The sequence below is a fragment of the Hylobates moloch genome, unplaced genomic scaffold (genome assembly GCF_009828535.3).
Source record: "Hylobates moloch isolate HMO894 unplaced genomic scaffold, HMol_V3 SCAFFOLD_1, whole genome shotgun sequence".
NCBI classification, from domain to species: Eukaryota; Metazoa; Chordata; class Mammalia; order Primates; family Hylobatidae; genus Hylobates; species Hylobates moloch.
Window position 1 is genome coordinate 215,007,991 of NW_026652276.1, and position 12,912 is coordinate 215,020,902.

Genomic DNA, 12,912 nt, shown 5'->3' on the forward strand with positions numbered 1-12,912 from the left:
CGGTCCTTGCGTCTTAAGACTCCCAGAAGCTGTGGTGGGTTGCAGCGAACTCTCCATTCAGCCTCCCTCAGCCCTGTCTTAACATCATTGTGAGGTAGCTGGCTAGGGGCAGAATCAATGGCCAAAAAATAGAACAAATTGGCACCTGCCAGAATCAGCCATTACCTTGGCCTCATTGGCATCATGCTCATCATGCTCTTGTTAATGGGAGCATATGTTCCCATCAAAGCCATGCAGTCCATGCCTGTTCCCACTCACTGTTCTCCTCACACACCCACAGGTAGGGCAAGATCCAGTATTATAAATACAGAAAGCCCATTACCCATTCACTTCACCATCTCATTTCCAACCCTGGTCGTCATTTGGAGCAGAAGCGTTGTTTTTATCCCTTGTCTAGGGCACTCCAACTCTTTGTGCCTTTCTTATGTACCAGGAGATGAGGGCAGGCAGGCAGACTGCCAAGCCCTAGTTTTGCTTTACTTTAAATTAAAACATTTGCTTCATGCCTTGGGTATTTTTGGTCTGAGCCTGGATTAGATTTTAAAAATAAACAAATAAATAAAGCTTCTTGAAGCCAAGGACTATACCTTTCTATATCATATTAACATTTAAAATGTTATTGGAGTTTCCTAAGCATTAGTAAAAACATTAGGTTTTGCTTTGAAGAAATCCTTTGCATTATTTATTGAAAAATTAATAATGTGATTTTATTACTAAAAATTGAAAAAGCCATAGGGCCTCTCAGCAATTGTTTACCAGATTGCTAATCTGAAAAGTGTAGATAATATACACTACAAGAGTCTTGTGCTAATTGGGTTAAATGATACGTAGCTTTGTGGTCACTAAAATATATCATACAATGTCCTTTTTATCAACCTATGATATTAGATAAATTGTCTTTAAAAATCAGAAAGACTCTCTAAAGTGATATTTGATGAACTATTTTCTTAAATTGAAAAGACTCTAAAGTGATATTCAGCTCAGAATAGCACTCCTTAACCTGGACTCACCTTTTGATAATCGAAAGAACATTTACAGAAGTATGAGACAAACACAATTATGAAAGTAAAATGAAGGCCCTAAATAAAAAATCACAGAACAAGAGAGTAATTCTATTCACTCTTTCATATTTCATTATTTGATAACATCAGAAGATGAATCCATCAGAATTGCCTTGGCAAGTGCAAACAGAAATGTGCCTGATCAATATTTATTAAAACCTTCAAAATGGGAGAAGGAGTTGAGCAGACTTCTTAATGGACTGAATAATTATTCATACAAATGGGGTTTGACCAAAGGCAGTGCCAGACCAAAGAGACACAGTTTTAATTGTACTGAATTTAAAATGCAGATCTTCCTCCAGCCCTGTTGTAGAAAACTTAATTTAAAAAATTATCTGATGTAGCAGAGAGTGACATATGAATCCTTAAGTTGTTGAAGGGGACATTTCAACCATAGATATTTATAAATTTAGAACGTGTTCCAAAGGTGGGGAGCAAAGTTGCTAGCTAAGGGAACAAAAAGAAATTTTCTCCCCATTTCAATGACTGTAACTGAGCCTAGGAGTGTGTCATCATCTCAACGGTGATGGGAATGTCCTGGAGGAGTTTCTTTGTTTCAAGTGGTTTTATTATCTGAAGAGAAATAAAGCAAGGCTCTGGCTGCTGCTGTCTATCAAAAATGTCAGGATATGTTCCTGAGAGGAGTGAAACAGCTGATTTTAACTTTCAGCGTCTCCCCAGGACAGCCCCCCACCCCCGCAGTACTGCTGAGGCGTGATGGTTATCAGGACAAGGCCAAGAGGTAACTGGTAACTGCCATTTAAGGAAAGCGCCATTGACAAAGGGCAAGTGCCTGCGTGTGTCACTATATGTAAAAAACAGGTAGTTAGATGACCGATCAAAGAAGCCCGAGCAAGCCTTAAAGCAACAGACTCCCAGGCTATCTTTACCTCTTGAATGATTTTCTGCTGCCACCAGCTGAGGAAATATAAGCAATATGTTTTCTAAAGACTATTCTTTACTTCCAGCATGTCCTGATCAGAACAAAAACCTGTACAATCCGTTGTGAGAAGTGTAAAAAAAAAAAAAAAAAAAAAAAACTATCCTGATATAGAATATACACCTAATTGTGCCACTGTCTGAAAATTATTTAGCTTTTCTCCATCTTAGTTTTCTTATTCCTAAAATGGAAATAACTTCAGCTCATTTTAAATTAGAATTTTCAATCATGTTTGTAATAAACTCTAGGCTCTTCAAAGGGGAATACAAATAAGAGCAATTAGATCTACACTTTTTAATAAACTAATTTATTCTTCTGACACACAGGATTACCATCCATTTTATTATTGGTCTGGAAAGTCCATTTGAGCTGAGATTACACTTGTTCAGAGTGTTTTCAAGTCAATTGCTACTGCGTTTTGTCTACCATTGCTTGAAGAAAAACAGCATCAGCTAATTCTGATGGAAGCCCCATGATTTTAAAGGACCAAGCAGGGGATGCTCTAAAGGTTTAAAATCCAAAAATTCCAGTGCTTTTATATAGTATCTGCTGTAACCTTTCTCTTTTGGACATGAGAAATGATCCAGAGAGCTGGTGGTATTTGCCCAAGGTCACATGGCTAGTTAGTAGCAAAGAATGAAAGACTTAACCAGATTCGGAGTTTAGTTGATCTCTTAAATATTTACCTCACTAAGTTGTTTTGCTATCACTATGACCTCTCAATTATTTATGGATGATTATCTGGTTTATGGATTATTCTTTTTTCTCTTGTCATTTCCCCGTTATTATCATAGGTACTATTGAGTGGGTGGAGAAAACAGGAGTTCACTGCTTCACTTGACAACTTAGTGACCCATCTACCATTGGGTTTTTATTAAAGTGCTCAAAATGCTGTAGATATTGGCTAAAAATAATGTTGGGAGCTACAGTCAATACTAAGTTTTATTCAGCTCAATTTTTCTCCCTCTCAAATTTGTATTTCAGAAGTCAGATTCAGCACATAATTCACTTGTTGACATTAATGCTAGAGCTTTATCTTGGGAAGGACTACAAGAGAAAGTCTTTACAATGAAAATAATTATCTCCCTTCCCCAAAAAAGTACTGAATCAGAGGGACAGTCAACTTTTGGAAAGAAAGGTTACTTCATCCATTACCAGCTTGAAGGGGCAAAAAGGAAGAAATAAAAAGAGGTGACAAAATGAAAAAGCCAAAAACTCTTTCTTGTAAACTCCCAAATTAAGTGTTAAATTTACAACACTACTGCATTACTTGGTTTAGAGCACTGAATTCCCAGATCAAATCCAGTGTTGTTCAAATATAACTGCAAAGTTTGTACAAACGAATTTGAATTGCCACAATACTGGCTCATTGCATTACAATGAAAGACAGAGCTGAGTATGGGAATTTTATTTAATTCATATTTATGTACTCAAGACTCAAATGAGTCAGCGATAAAAATACTCTTTTCAGTTCTTTTACTTTTTATAGTTTCAAATATTTTTGTATTAAGGTGGTTTTAGAGTAAATACAGGGCTCGAAGTCTTTCATTTTGAGGCCTTAGACAAATCACTCATACTCTGTAGAGCTCAGTTTTCTCATATGTATAACGTAGATAATTGTAGTACCTATTTAAAAGGATTGAAATGCACCTAAAAGCTAGACATTATTATTAATATTCTACAATCAAGACAGATTCCAAAACCCAGCATGAGATGTAGCTGTATATTTTAAAACACAGTTTCCATTCCGGGATCTAGGACTCTGAATTCTACCAAGTAAAGGAAGGCAAAAGGCAAAGCTTTCCTCAGAGACCATGGACAGTTCCCCAGTCAGGGCCTTGCTGTCACCCCTACAGGCAAAGTTTATGGAACGCCTACAAGTACAGGAACAAGAGTTGCCATGGGCGGGAATAGTTCATGTTAGTGAGTATTTCTTCCCTCAATTTGCAAAGAAGGGAAATGAAACTGTTTCTAATCACTTTCAGAGATGCAGTACTAATTTTTGCACTGAGCATGCCAACGTGGGAGGTAGAACCAAGGATGAGAAAACTCCCTAGCCTTTGTCTATGAAAATTTATGAAAAGCTCTTAAAGAGAAGTCAGAAAAGCACTAATACTCAAAGATAAAAAGATATCAACAATTCATTTATACACACACACATACCTACATACATTAAAAACAAGTAGATGAAAAATTGTTCAACCTCATGCAAATCAAAAGAATGTGAGTTAGATGCTGCCCATATGTTGTTGATAGGAGGATAAATTGATAGAGCTTTTTTAGAAAGCAACTTGGCAGCATTGTCAAGTGTCCTAAATAATATACTTATCTTTTAACTAATTCTGTTTTTAGAAATCTATCCATGAGAAAGTAAGTCTTTATAATTGGAAACAATTGAAGTATCCAATTGTGTTTCAATCTAAATATTTCAACTACAAGAAAGAAATTGGCTAGAACACTACATGTGGTGGGGGCAAACTACAAGAAAATATGCCAAACTGTGGTTTATCTTTATGATGAAATTATGAGAAATCTTTCTCTATGGCCCATATATTCTATATGGCACATGTATTAACTTTCCAATCAGAGGAAGATAAAATTTTATTTTAAAACTTTAAAAAGATTTGCCCACCTTTCCAAAATACCCTGTATTTCCTTCCTGGTAGAAATGTTTTCAGACAGAATGTATGGGGGAGAAAGAGTCGCAGTGCAATACCATTAAAATAAAGCACAAAAGAAAAAGCCACAGAGAACAGTCTGTTGATGAAGCAAACATGAGGAAGATAAGAGAAAATGATCTGTTTGTACCAGAACAAAGCATAAACATTGTCATGTTCTAGACTCTGCACATGAGACCAGTCTGTGAAGTCACACCTCCACTTCTCTGTCACTCTACTCCCTCACCTCTCTGCTTATAATACTTTGAGAACTGCTGCAAAAAGGCACACAGCAAAGGGTAGGAGAAACCACAGCAAGGTACACATCTCCTTCCAGAATGTTCTGTCCACCAGGGTGACATGAAACTCTTTGGTCTCCAGAATAAGATATTTGGTGTACATCTAGCAATTGGCTGCTGAATATTGTAGGCTATGAAGAGTCTGTGAAGGGCTACAAACCATGAGCCAGAAAATGTTTCAATCAAATGTGCATTCACTGATCCCATCCAGGCAGCCCCAGCAAAGTGTCATCAAATGGAAAACGTGTGGCCCTGGAAGCCATGGCTGCTATTTTAATGCTCGATGATGAAGACCAAGCTTTCAATTTCCTGGGGCCTCAATAAGTCCTGATAAATTATTTATCCCTATTGGGTGACATGATTTCATTTCAGTCTGTCAGTGTTTATCATGGAAGCTCATTCTAATAGTATAGTTTGGGGCATTTTTCTATTTTCTCTTTAGGACACCTGGTAGCACCCTTTCCCCACCTCCAGTTGAAACTGTTGTTGTGTCAGTATAGTCATCTTTGCTCCTGGGTACCATTCTGAAAGATAAATGAATTTCATTCTGTCTTTAAATATTTATGATTCTTTATGATCTAATATATCATCATGGTTATGGAGGAATTTTTTTCTCCGTAACTATAGAAAATACACCATCAGTTACCTGTCAATTTTGTTGAATAACTCAGCTTTGCAATTCAGGGGCACTGTTCATACGAAGCTCTCGAGGACTCTTTTAGTCTCTCAGTCCACTTCAGACTGTCATTCTGGGATTTATAAAGGTCTTCATTGCACAGAGGATATTGAAACATTAAGGACTTAAGTGGCATGCCCTTTATCACTCATCACACTGGAAGATCCAAGAGTAGAAATGCAAGCATCTTTGTTTTGTTGTTTGCTCCCAGCGTGGAACAACGGCCTCTGTAGAAAACCAGCCAGTATCCCTGGAAACAATTCATCAGATTTTTCAAAAGAAATCTAATTTCATCTGGCATAATGGGCTTAGTGTTGCTTCTTAAGATAAATGATAAAAATATCAACATCCTAATACAAAGAAATCCAGTTCTTTTGGTTTAATCTCAGTGAAAAGCATCACAAACCTTTTATTGCTTCTGTAGCCTTCCCTGATGCGTTTAGGTCCTTGGCTGGAGGAGACAGTGGTTCTGTAACTGTTGGTCTACCAAACAGACTCTGACTGAGTCGTGGCTGGTTCAGAACCTTTAAGAAGCACATATCTGGGGATGGGGCCTCAGGAATCTGCACTTTTCATAGGCGCCCCAAGGTAATTCTTAGTTAGGTACCATAAAGTTCAAGAACTGCGAGTCTAGAAACCGCAGCTTTCAAGTTCCTTCTAGCTTTGAAAGAATCATGAGCCCCAGATTTGCTCTCATTTCGTTTGGTAAATCTCAATGCATGCATGAGCTCTTCTTGGGCAATTTTAAAAATGTATATTGTTAGGAAGCTCCGTTAATAGACAACTCTCTCCATCACCTGTGCATCTACGGGAAACAGAATTAGATGACATAAGGCATCATTTCTCAAAATAGGGGCCAATATCAGGGAGAGCTGGGGACATGCAAAGTTGTAGGATAAATATTAATATGATGCTTCTTCCTGCAGCATCAAGTTTTTCATAGAAACAGTGTGTTTAAATTACAGCAGATACATTAAGGAGTAGAATGCAAAGTTCACAAGAGTTTTATGCTAAACATGAAACTTCAAAAGATTTACTGATCTGGCACTGGGGTCTCACACCCCTGGAAGTGGAGTTTTATATCCCCTTCTACCAAGTATTTCTGTCTATATTCAGGGTCACCCTGGACCAGTGATTGCTATGTATCTGGTTCTGTGATGCCAAAATGCACACTCGTTTGAAACCACTATAGAAAATTAGCCCCCTGTACACAAGGACGCTGACCGATTTGCTCGCAGGAGAGCCTCATTAGCTTACCAATCTACGAAGAGCACTTTCCATTTCTGCCACTATTTAGGGACTATTCACAAAAGATTATTCTCTCCCCTATTTTTTAAAAGAGTGTGTTAGTTAGAAAAGGAGGCTTAGCAAGAGGAAAAGAAGCTAACCGTGTGAAAAGACACCACAGCTCTTCCTGACCACATTCTCCTTGTACCAGCAATTCAATAAAACAGGCCTGAAATTATGGAGCTCCTAGAATGTATTTCTTACCACAAAGATAGCTTCATTTCCCCATAGGAGGTTCTTTTTTTCAAAATTCTCCTGATGAGAAAGAAACAAATTCACGGCCCTGAGTCTAATAATACAGGATTTCTGAGCCACTGATCCTGCTAGGTCTGGAAGATTCCTTCGCCCCCAAGAGTTGCCTTGGAGCGCACTGCCTGGTTCTGTCCCCTCGATCTTGGCACAGTTACCTTTCACATCAGAGAGAAGTGAATAACACTCTTCCTTTCGCTGACAAGCTGTGATAAGCCTTGCTGGCTCAGAGTCTGTTGAACTTGACCTCCTGGGTAATTTGGAGTGGCCATGCAAGTCACAGCCTCAGAGTCCAGTAGACTGAGAGATAGCAGTGGCACAGTATTGGTTTAAAGAATGGTGAGTGGTCGTCTTCTCCCCTTCCTGACTCCTACCTTCATCTTCTTGCTGCATTGAAGAATCCCTCTAATGCATATTTCTATTACAGGCACAAGTCTTTCTCCACCAAAGGACAGAGCCAGGCCAATGGCCTTGCCGTTAAGTGGCTCTCAAGTCTCCTCTTTCTGCTAGAATTGTAACCAACGCCCTGCCAGACCATTCTGCATTCGACTGTCACATTAATCTTCCAGAAGCACAATTTTGAATGGCACCTCTGCTCTCTGGAAGAAGGAAGTCCCTTATTGGCTTAACTAGGTCTAAAATCATAGCCTGATGTTCAGAGGCTCTACCTTGTGGCTTCAACTGCCTCATCCCAGGACTCTCTGCTATTGCTCTGCACTCCCCAGTCTAACCAGATTACTCTTCCATGCCTTTGCTCATGCTCTTCCCTCCAACTAGAATTTCCTTCCTGGAAGCCCTGCCTGACAGAATCTTACCCCATAGGAAGTCTTCCTCAGTCCCACACCATCCCCTCAGCATGGTGTGATTTCTCCTCTTCTGCTATTAATTCACGGTACTAGGACCTCACTTACGGCACATAGAATACTCTTGTGAGTTGTCAGGTGTCCATGAAGAGACAGTCTTGAACTTAGAGTCAGAAACCTGGGGTCAGATCCTGGCATAGTCAGTCCCTGTCTTTGTGACATGGTAAAGCCCTCTAACTTCTCCGTGCTTTGGTCTTTATATCTGGGAAAAGGGAGGTGCAGCCCCTGGGTGGAGTGAGGGGTAAGTGGCACAGTGCTTGGGAATGAACTTGGTCAACAGCACTGGAATCCTTATGTCTCTGCTTTTCAGGACCTTTCCTCCTTGTCTCTGAGCTACTTGAGGAAAGGGGCTGCGTCTTGCCCATTCTTATATACTACTATTAATTGTATTACATTACTATCACACATTAGCATCATTATAGTTCTAATAATAATAATCTTTATGAAGCACCACCATTCTGAGTGCTTTATATGTATTAATTAATTCAACTATTTCAATAACCCCAAGAGGTAGGTACTATTATTAACCCACTTTATGGAACAGAAAACCATGTACAGTATTTCACAAAACCTCCAATGAATAATGAATAAATGAGGGATTGAATGAGACAAAACCTGTTAACAATGTCTTCTCTCCTTCAGGCTACACCCCTACTTTTCTTTCCTTTTTCCCAAGGTAAATGCAAAATTAGCAAAAAATGTAGGATGAGCTGAGCCACTGAAAGGTATGCGGCCTCCCTGGGTCCTCACTTAGACTTCTGAAGAGAGCTCCCATGAGCTCCAAAGGACAGAGCTTGTGGTTGTCCTGTTCTTTATTCTGTTGGTGGGGCCTAGAACACTGCCTGCTGATCAATTGTTTTGAAGTAAGTAGAGGAATCAATGTATAGACAGCGTATTTGTCCCCTCGAGATGGATGTTACCAGTGGTGGAGCCAGTGAGCAGTGTTCTCTCTTGCTTTCTCAGGCAGTACTACGAGATGCTTTACAACACAGCTGACGAGCTCCTGAACCTGGTGGTGGACCAGGGTGTGAAGTACACGGAGCTGGAGTACATCCACGCCCTGACCCTTCTGCACCGCAGCCAGACCGGGGTGGGGGAACTGACCACCCAGAACATGAGGCTGCAGCGGCTCAAAGAGATCATCTGCGAGCAGGCTGCCATCAAGCAAGCCACCAAGGACAAGAAGATAACTACCGTTTAGCAGGGCGTACTGCGGTTGGTGACGGGGGTCCCCTCAGTCACACTCACTTTTTTCCTTGGTATGTTATTGAGTATATTCTGAGCTTAGTTTTCTCTGCAGTGATACTTTAGTGGAGAGGAGGTGTAAGGATTGTTTCTCTCTGGTTTTGGCTTTTCATATAAATGCTAAAGGAAGGCGACAGCACAGAGTGTTTTGGTTGAACAACTACTTTAATGTAGTCAAATCTAATGGGACTAGGGTGGGATAGGGAGGAAGGTGGTATCAAATTGTTGGACTCTGAAAAACAAGTGGATGGATTACTAATATTTGGTTTATTACTCAATATATATATAATTCCAGCCTTGGAAAGTAGGAAAGTAGGCTGCTGCCTAAGTTTTAGTCCCTTCCAAAAACCATTTAGTAAGGTTCTATTACATAAACAGTAGGGTTTTTCCTCTCCTGACCTTATCCGTTTACAGTTCAGTGAAATAAGTGTATGTGCATTGCTGTCTGTCTCTATTGCCAAAATCAAATAAATGGCTTCTCAGTTGCTGTTTACAACAAACTTCCCTAACCAAAACAGAACCTCTAATTTAGGACCAGGAATAGAAGTCTTTTGATCCCAGTCCCTGGGACAGTTTTGTATGCTGTATCTTGTACACAGGTTGTAGGTTGGTTTATTGCCATGTTTTTTTATTTCTGCTATATAAAAACCAAGAGCCAGACAATTAGATAAATATGGAGGAATGAAAGGCAATTCAAACATCTGCTTGATTTCTGCCCCACCCCCCCAATTTCTGAGAGAATAATGGTTAGAGAACATTGCATCTCACTTGAAACATCCTTTGGGGGTAAATGATTCTTAGGTGCTCAGTTGGTCTGAGCTCAGCTGAATGCAGGGAAGATGGGACAGAGTGACATTTCTCCTCTGTGCGGCCTCCAGCTGAGCCTGTCTCTGAATTGTTCCCTCCCCCGCAATGTGGGCACTTACCATGTTCCTGGCACACTGGACCTCACCATGTCCCCCGGTCCCCAGTCCTCTTGCTGCCAATGGTTCATAGGTAACAGAAGGCAGCAATGCACTGACTGGGCCACATCTTGAAAACTCGTGGAAAGGGAAAGGGGAGGAGATGGGACTTTGACCACACACAGTGATGCCTCACACCCTGAAGGTGGGGGATTTTGTACCTGTTTGTACAACTTTGGTCTTGATGGGAAAAATGGAAAATTAAAAAGTGCTTTGAGAAGCTTAAATGTTTCATGTTATTTTTCTTGTGTTCTTTATTCAGCAAATATTCCCCAGAAGCCTAATATGTGCTCCATGCTGCCACACAGAAGGGCAAATGGATAGATGAAGAGGACACCCTTATTATCTAAGAGTGTGTGAACTGGACTGGAGCCAAAAATCCCAACAGCTCAAACTCAGGGCTGGGTCAGAATCAGGTCAGGCAGTGGGGCTGCTGGGAAGGGGATTCAGTGGGCAGCTGGAGGTTCCAGGGGATTCTGGTGGGGAGGAATGTAGTCAATCTGTCTGGCTCCAAGGGGCTGACTGGGAAGAAGTTGAATCTCTGTAGGAGACAACTGTGGATGAACATACTGCCCTAAACAAGATCATGAGAAATAGTCTACCCTAGAAGCAGGAGTGGAAGAAGAGGGGATGAGAGGAGATTAGGGTTGCCTAAGCCGCTTCTTCATGGCCATGACCCCCAGCATTGATTCTGTACCTTTCCTTTTTCTTCCTGTCCACTCCAGGCGGAGAAACCGGAGTGGTGACAGTGATGGCAGCAGAGCCAGGGTGAGACTGAGAGTGCTCAGACTAGTTTTCTTGGAAGTAGTGGAAAGTTCCACTAAAAAAGAGACGTGGGTTTGGATTGAGCAGAATGTCAAGAGCCCTGAGAACCAACCAAAAAATGGCAGATAAGCTGTTTCAGGGGCAACATTTAGGAAAGTGAAATCTCTGCTTTGCTTACAATGACGGGACTGAAAATGGCAATTCTGCACAGGAAAGGGGCTCTGGGACTCTTCCAAGACATTTAGGACATCGAAGTTTCTTTGAAGGTTGGCACATTAGTCTTTATTCTTCTACAGGTAAAGAACAGCCAGTGACACACTCAGTGGATGGTCAGTGGCTACCTCACAACCTATATGCATTTGGGACACAGTGAAGATTTCCACATTTTGGTCCTACTTAGGAGTATTTTGTGAGACTGTTGTGCTGTTCACAGCCTTGACCAACCAGAAGGTGCTAGAGAGAGCCGGGGTCTGCCAAGGACAGGGCCCACCAAACACATACACAGTTATGTAATGTTCTTGCGTGAAGACCTCTCCCTAAGTGTGCTATTGCAGATAAGAAGGCCAACAAAGGTCAGGCATGGTGGCTCACACCTGTAATCCCAGCACTTTGGGAGGCCTAGGCAGGCAGATCAGGAGGTCAGGAGTCCAAGACCAGCCTGGCCAACATAGTGAAACCCCATCTCTACTAAAAATACAAAAATTAGCTGGTGTTGTGGTGTACGCCTGTAATCCCAGCTACTCAGGAGGCTGAGGCAGGAGAATCACTTGAACCTGGGAGGTGGAGGTTGCAGTGAGCCAGGATCACGCCATTGCATTCCAGCCTAGGCAACAGAGCAAGACTCTGTCTCAAAAAAAAAAAAAAAAAGGGCCAACGAAATAGGCCTTACCAGAAGGGGTGCTGGAAACAAAGCAAACCATTTTCTCATTTTTATACAGAGCTACAAATGGGAGGGACATGTGGACTGCTGCCCGCATCACTAGTCACTGTGCCATGGAGTAGGCCCACGGCAGTAGGAGGGGTCCTGAGATGGGAAATCAACATGACCATGAAGAAGGAAGGCTTTGGAGTGATGTCATCCAACTTGGTTGTCAGAACAGCAGCTCCCAGAGAGCACTTCGTTCTAACACTGTTATCTACTCTCTGGTACTTAGCATGTGTTCCCATTTTGTCCTCACGGCAACCCTTATCATAAATATTACTTTCCTCTCTTCCATACCCAAGGGCCCAGAAACTACTGAAAGAATCTCTTCCAAGTTACCCTTCCTTGGAATAAATTCCTTGAAAAAGAGGTAGTTTATCAGCTAGGACCCAACTCTTTTATATATATATACACACAGGCAAATTGTGTTCTTGGAAGTGCTGGTAGTGGTTTCTTCTACATTTTGTGGTTACTTTTAGCTATCATATTGTTGCCTGTCAGTATACCTTCCAATTTATAAATGAAACTACTCTTTGGGTGATATTGTGCCCTTTACCCCAAAGGCACTTCTTTCTACCTGCTCTATTAATACAGTTTCTTTCAGGGTCTCTAATCCTAGGCAGTGTTTTTATTCCTACCTCACAGCAGGCTTTGAAATCTTACTGCCCAACTAGAACATTTTCCCCCTCCACACTGATTTCATCCCAATGATTAGACAAGGATTGGTTCCTCAGGTTGCCCTTGCTGGTTAAGGACAAGTCCTGCTTCCAGGCTCTGAAAGACAAGGTTATTTTTTAGTATGTCCAGATCAGCTCAAGTTTAGTGGTAAGACCTGGCCTGAGCTGCCACAGCCCATACTCTTGAAACCCATACTCTTGAAACTCTTGACACCACACTGGAAATCTTGTGAAAAGCCTCTGCTCTTCATGACCTTTCCTCCTTGTTTCTGACCTACTTGAGGAAAGGAGCTGATACAGTTTGGCTGT

At 41.2% G+C, this 12,912-nt stretch overlaps 1 protein-coding gene across 3 annotated transcripts in view; it reads left to right on the forward strand.

Moving 5' to 3' along the window:
• Positions 1–10,625, forward strand: part of EXOC4 (exocyst complex component 4) — an 828,468-nt gene extending 817,843 nt beyond the window's left edge. Inside the window, exons 18-19 of one of the 3 annotated variants that reach the window (XR_009209424.1) lie at positions 8,996–9,291; positions 10,502–10,625. Coding sequence is in view for 2 of the 3 variants with exons in the window: in XM_032761776.2 (XP_032617667.1) it covers positions 8,996–9,233 (238 nt within the window). In the remaining variant the exon portion in view is untranslated. Of the gene's footprint in view, positions 1–8,995; positions 10,467–10,501 lie in introns of those variants that run through there. The other 2 variants (XM_032761776.2, XM_032761777.2) reach the window with 2 other exon arrangements.
• The last annotated feature ends 2,287 nt before the right edge of the window (positions 10,626–12,912 follow it).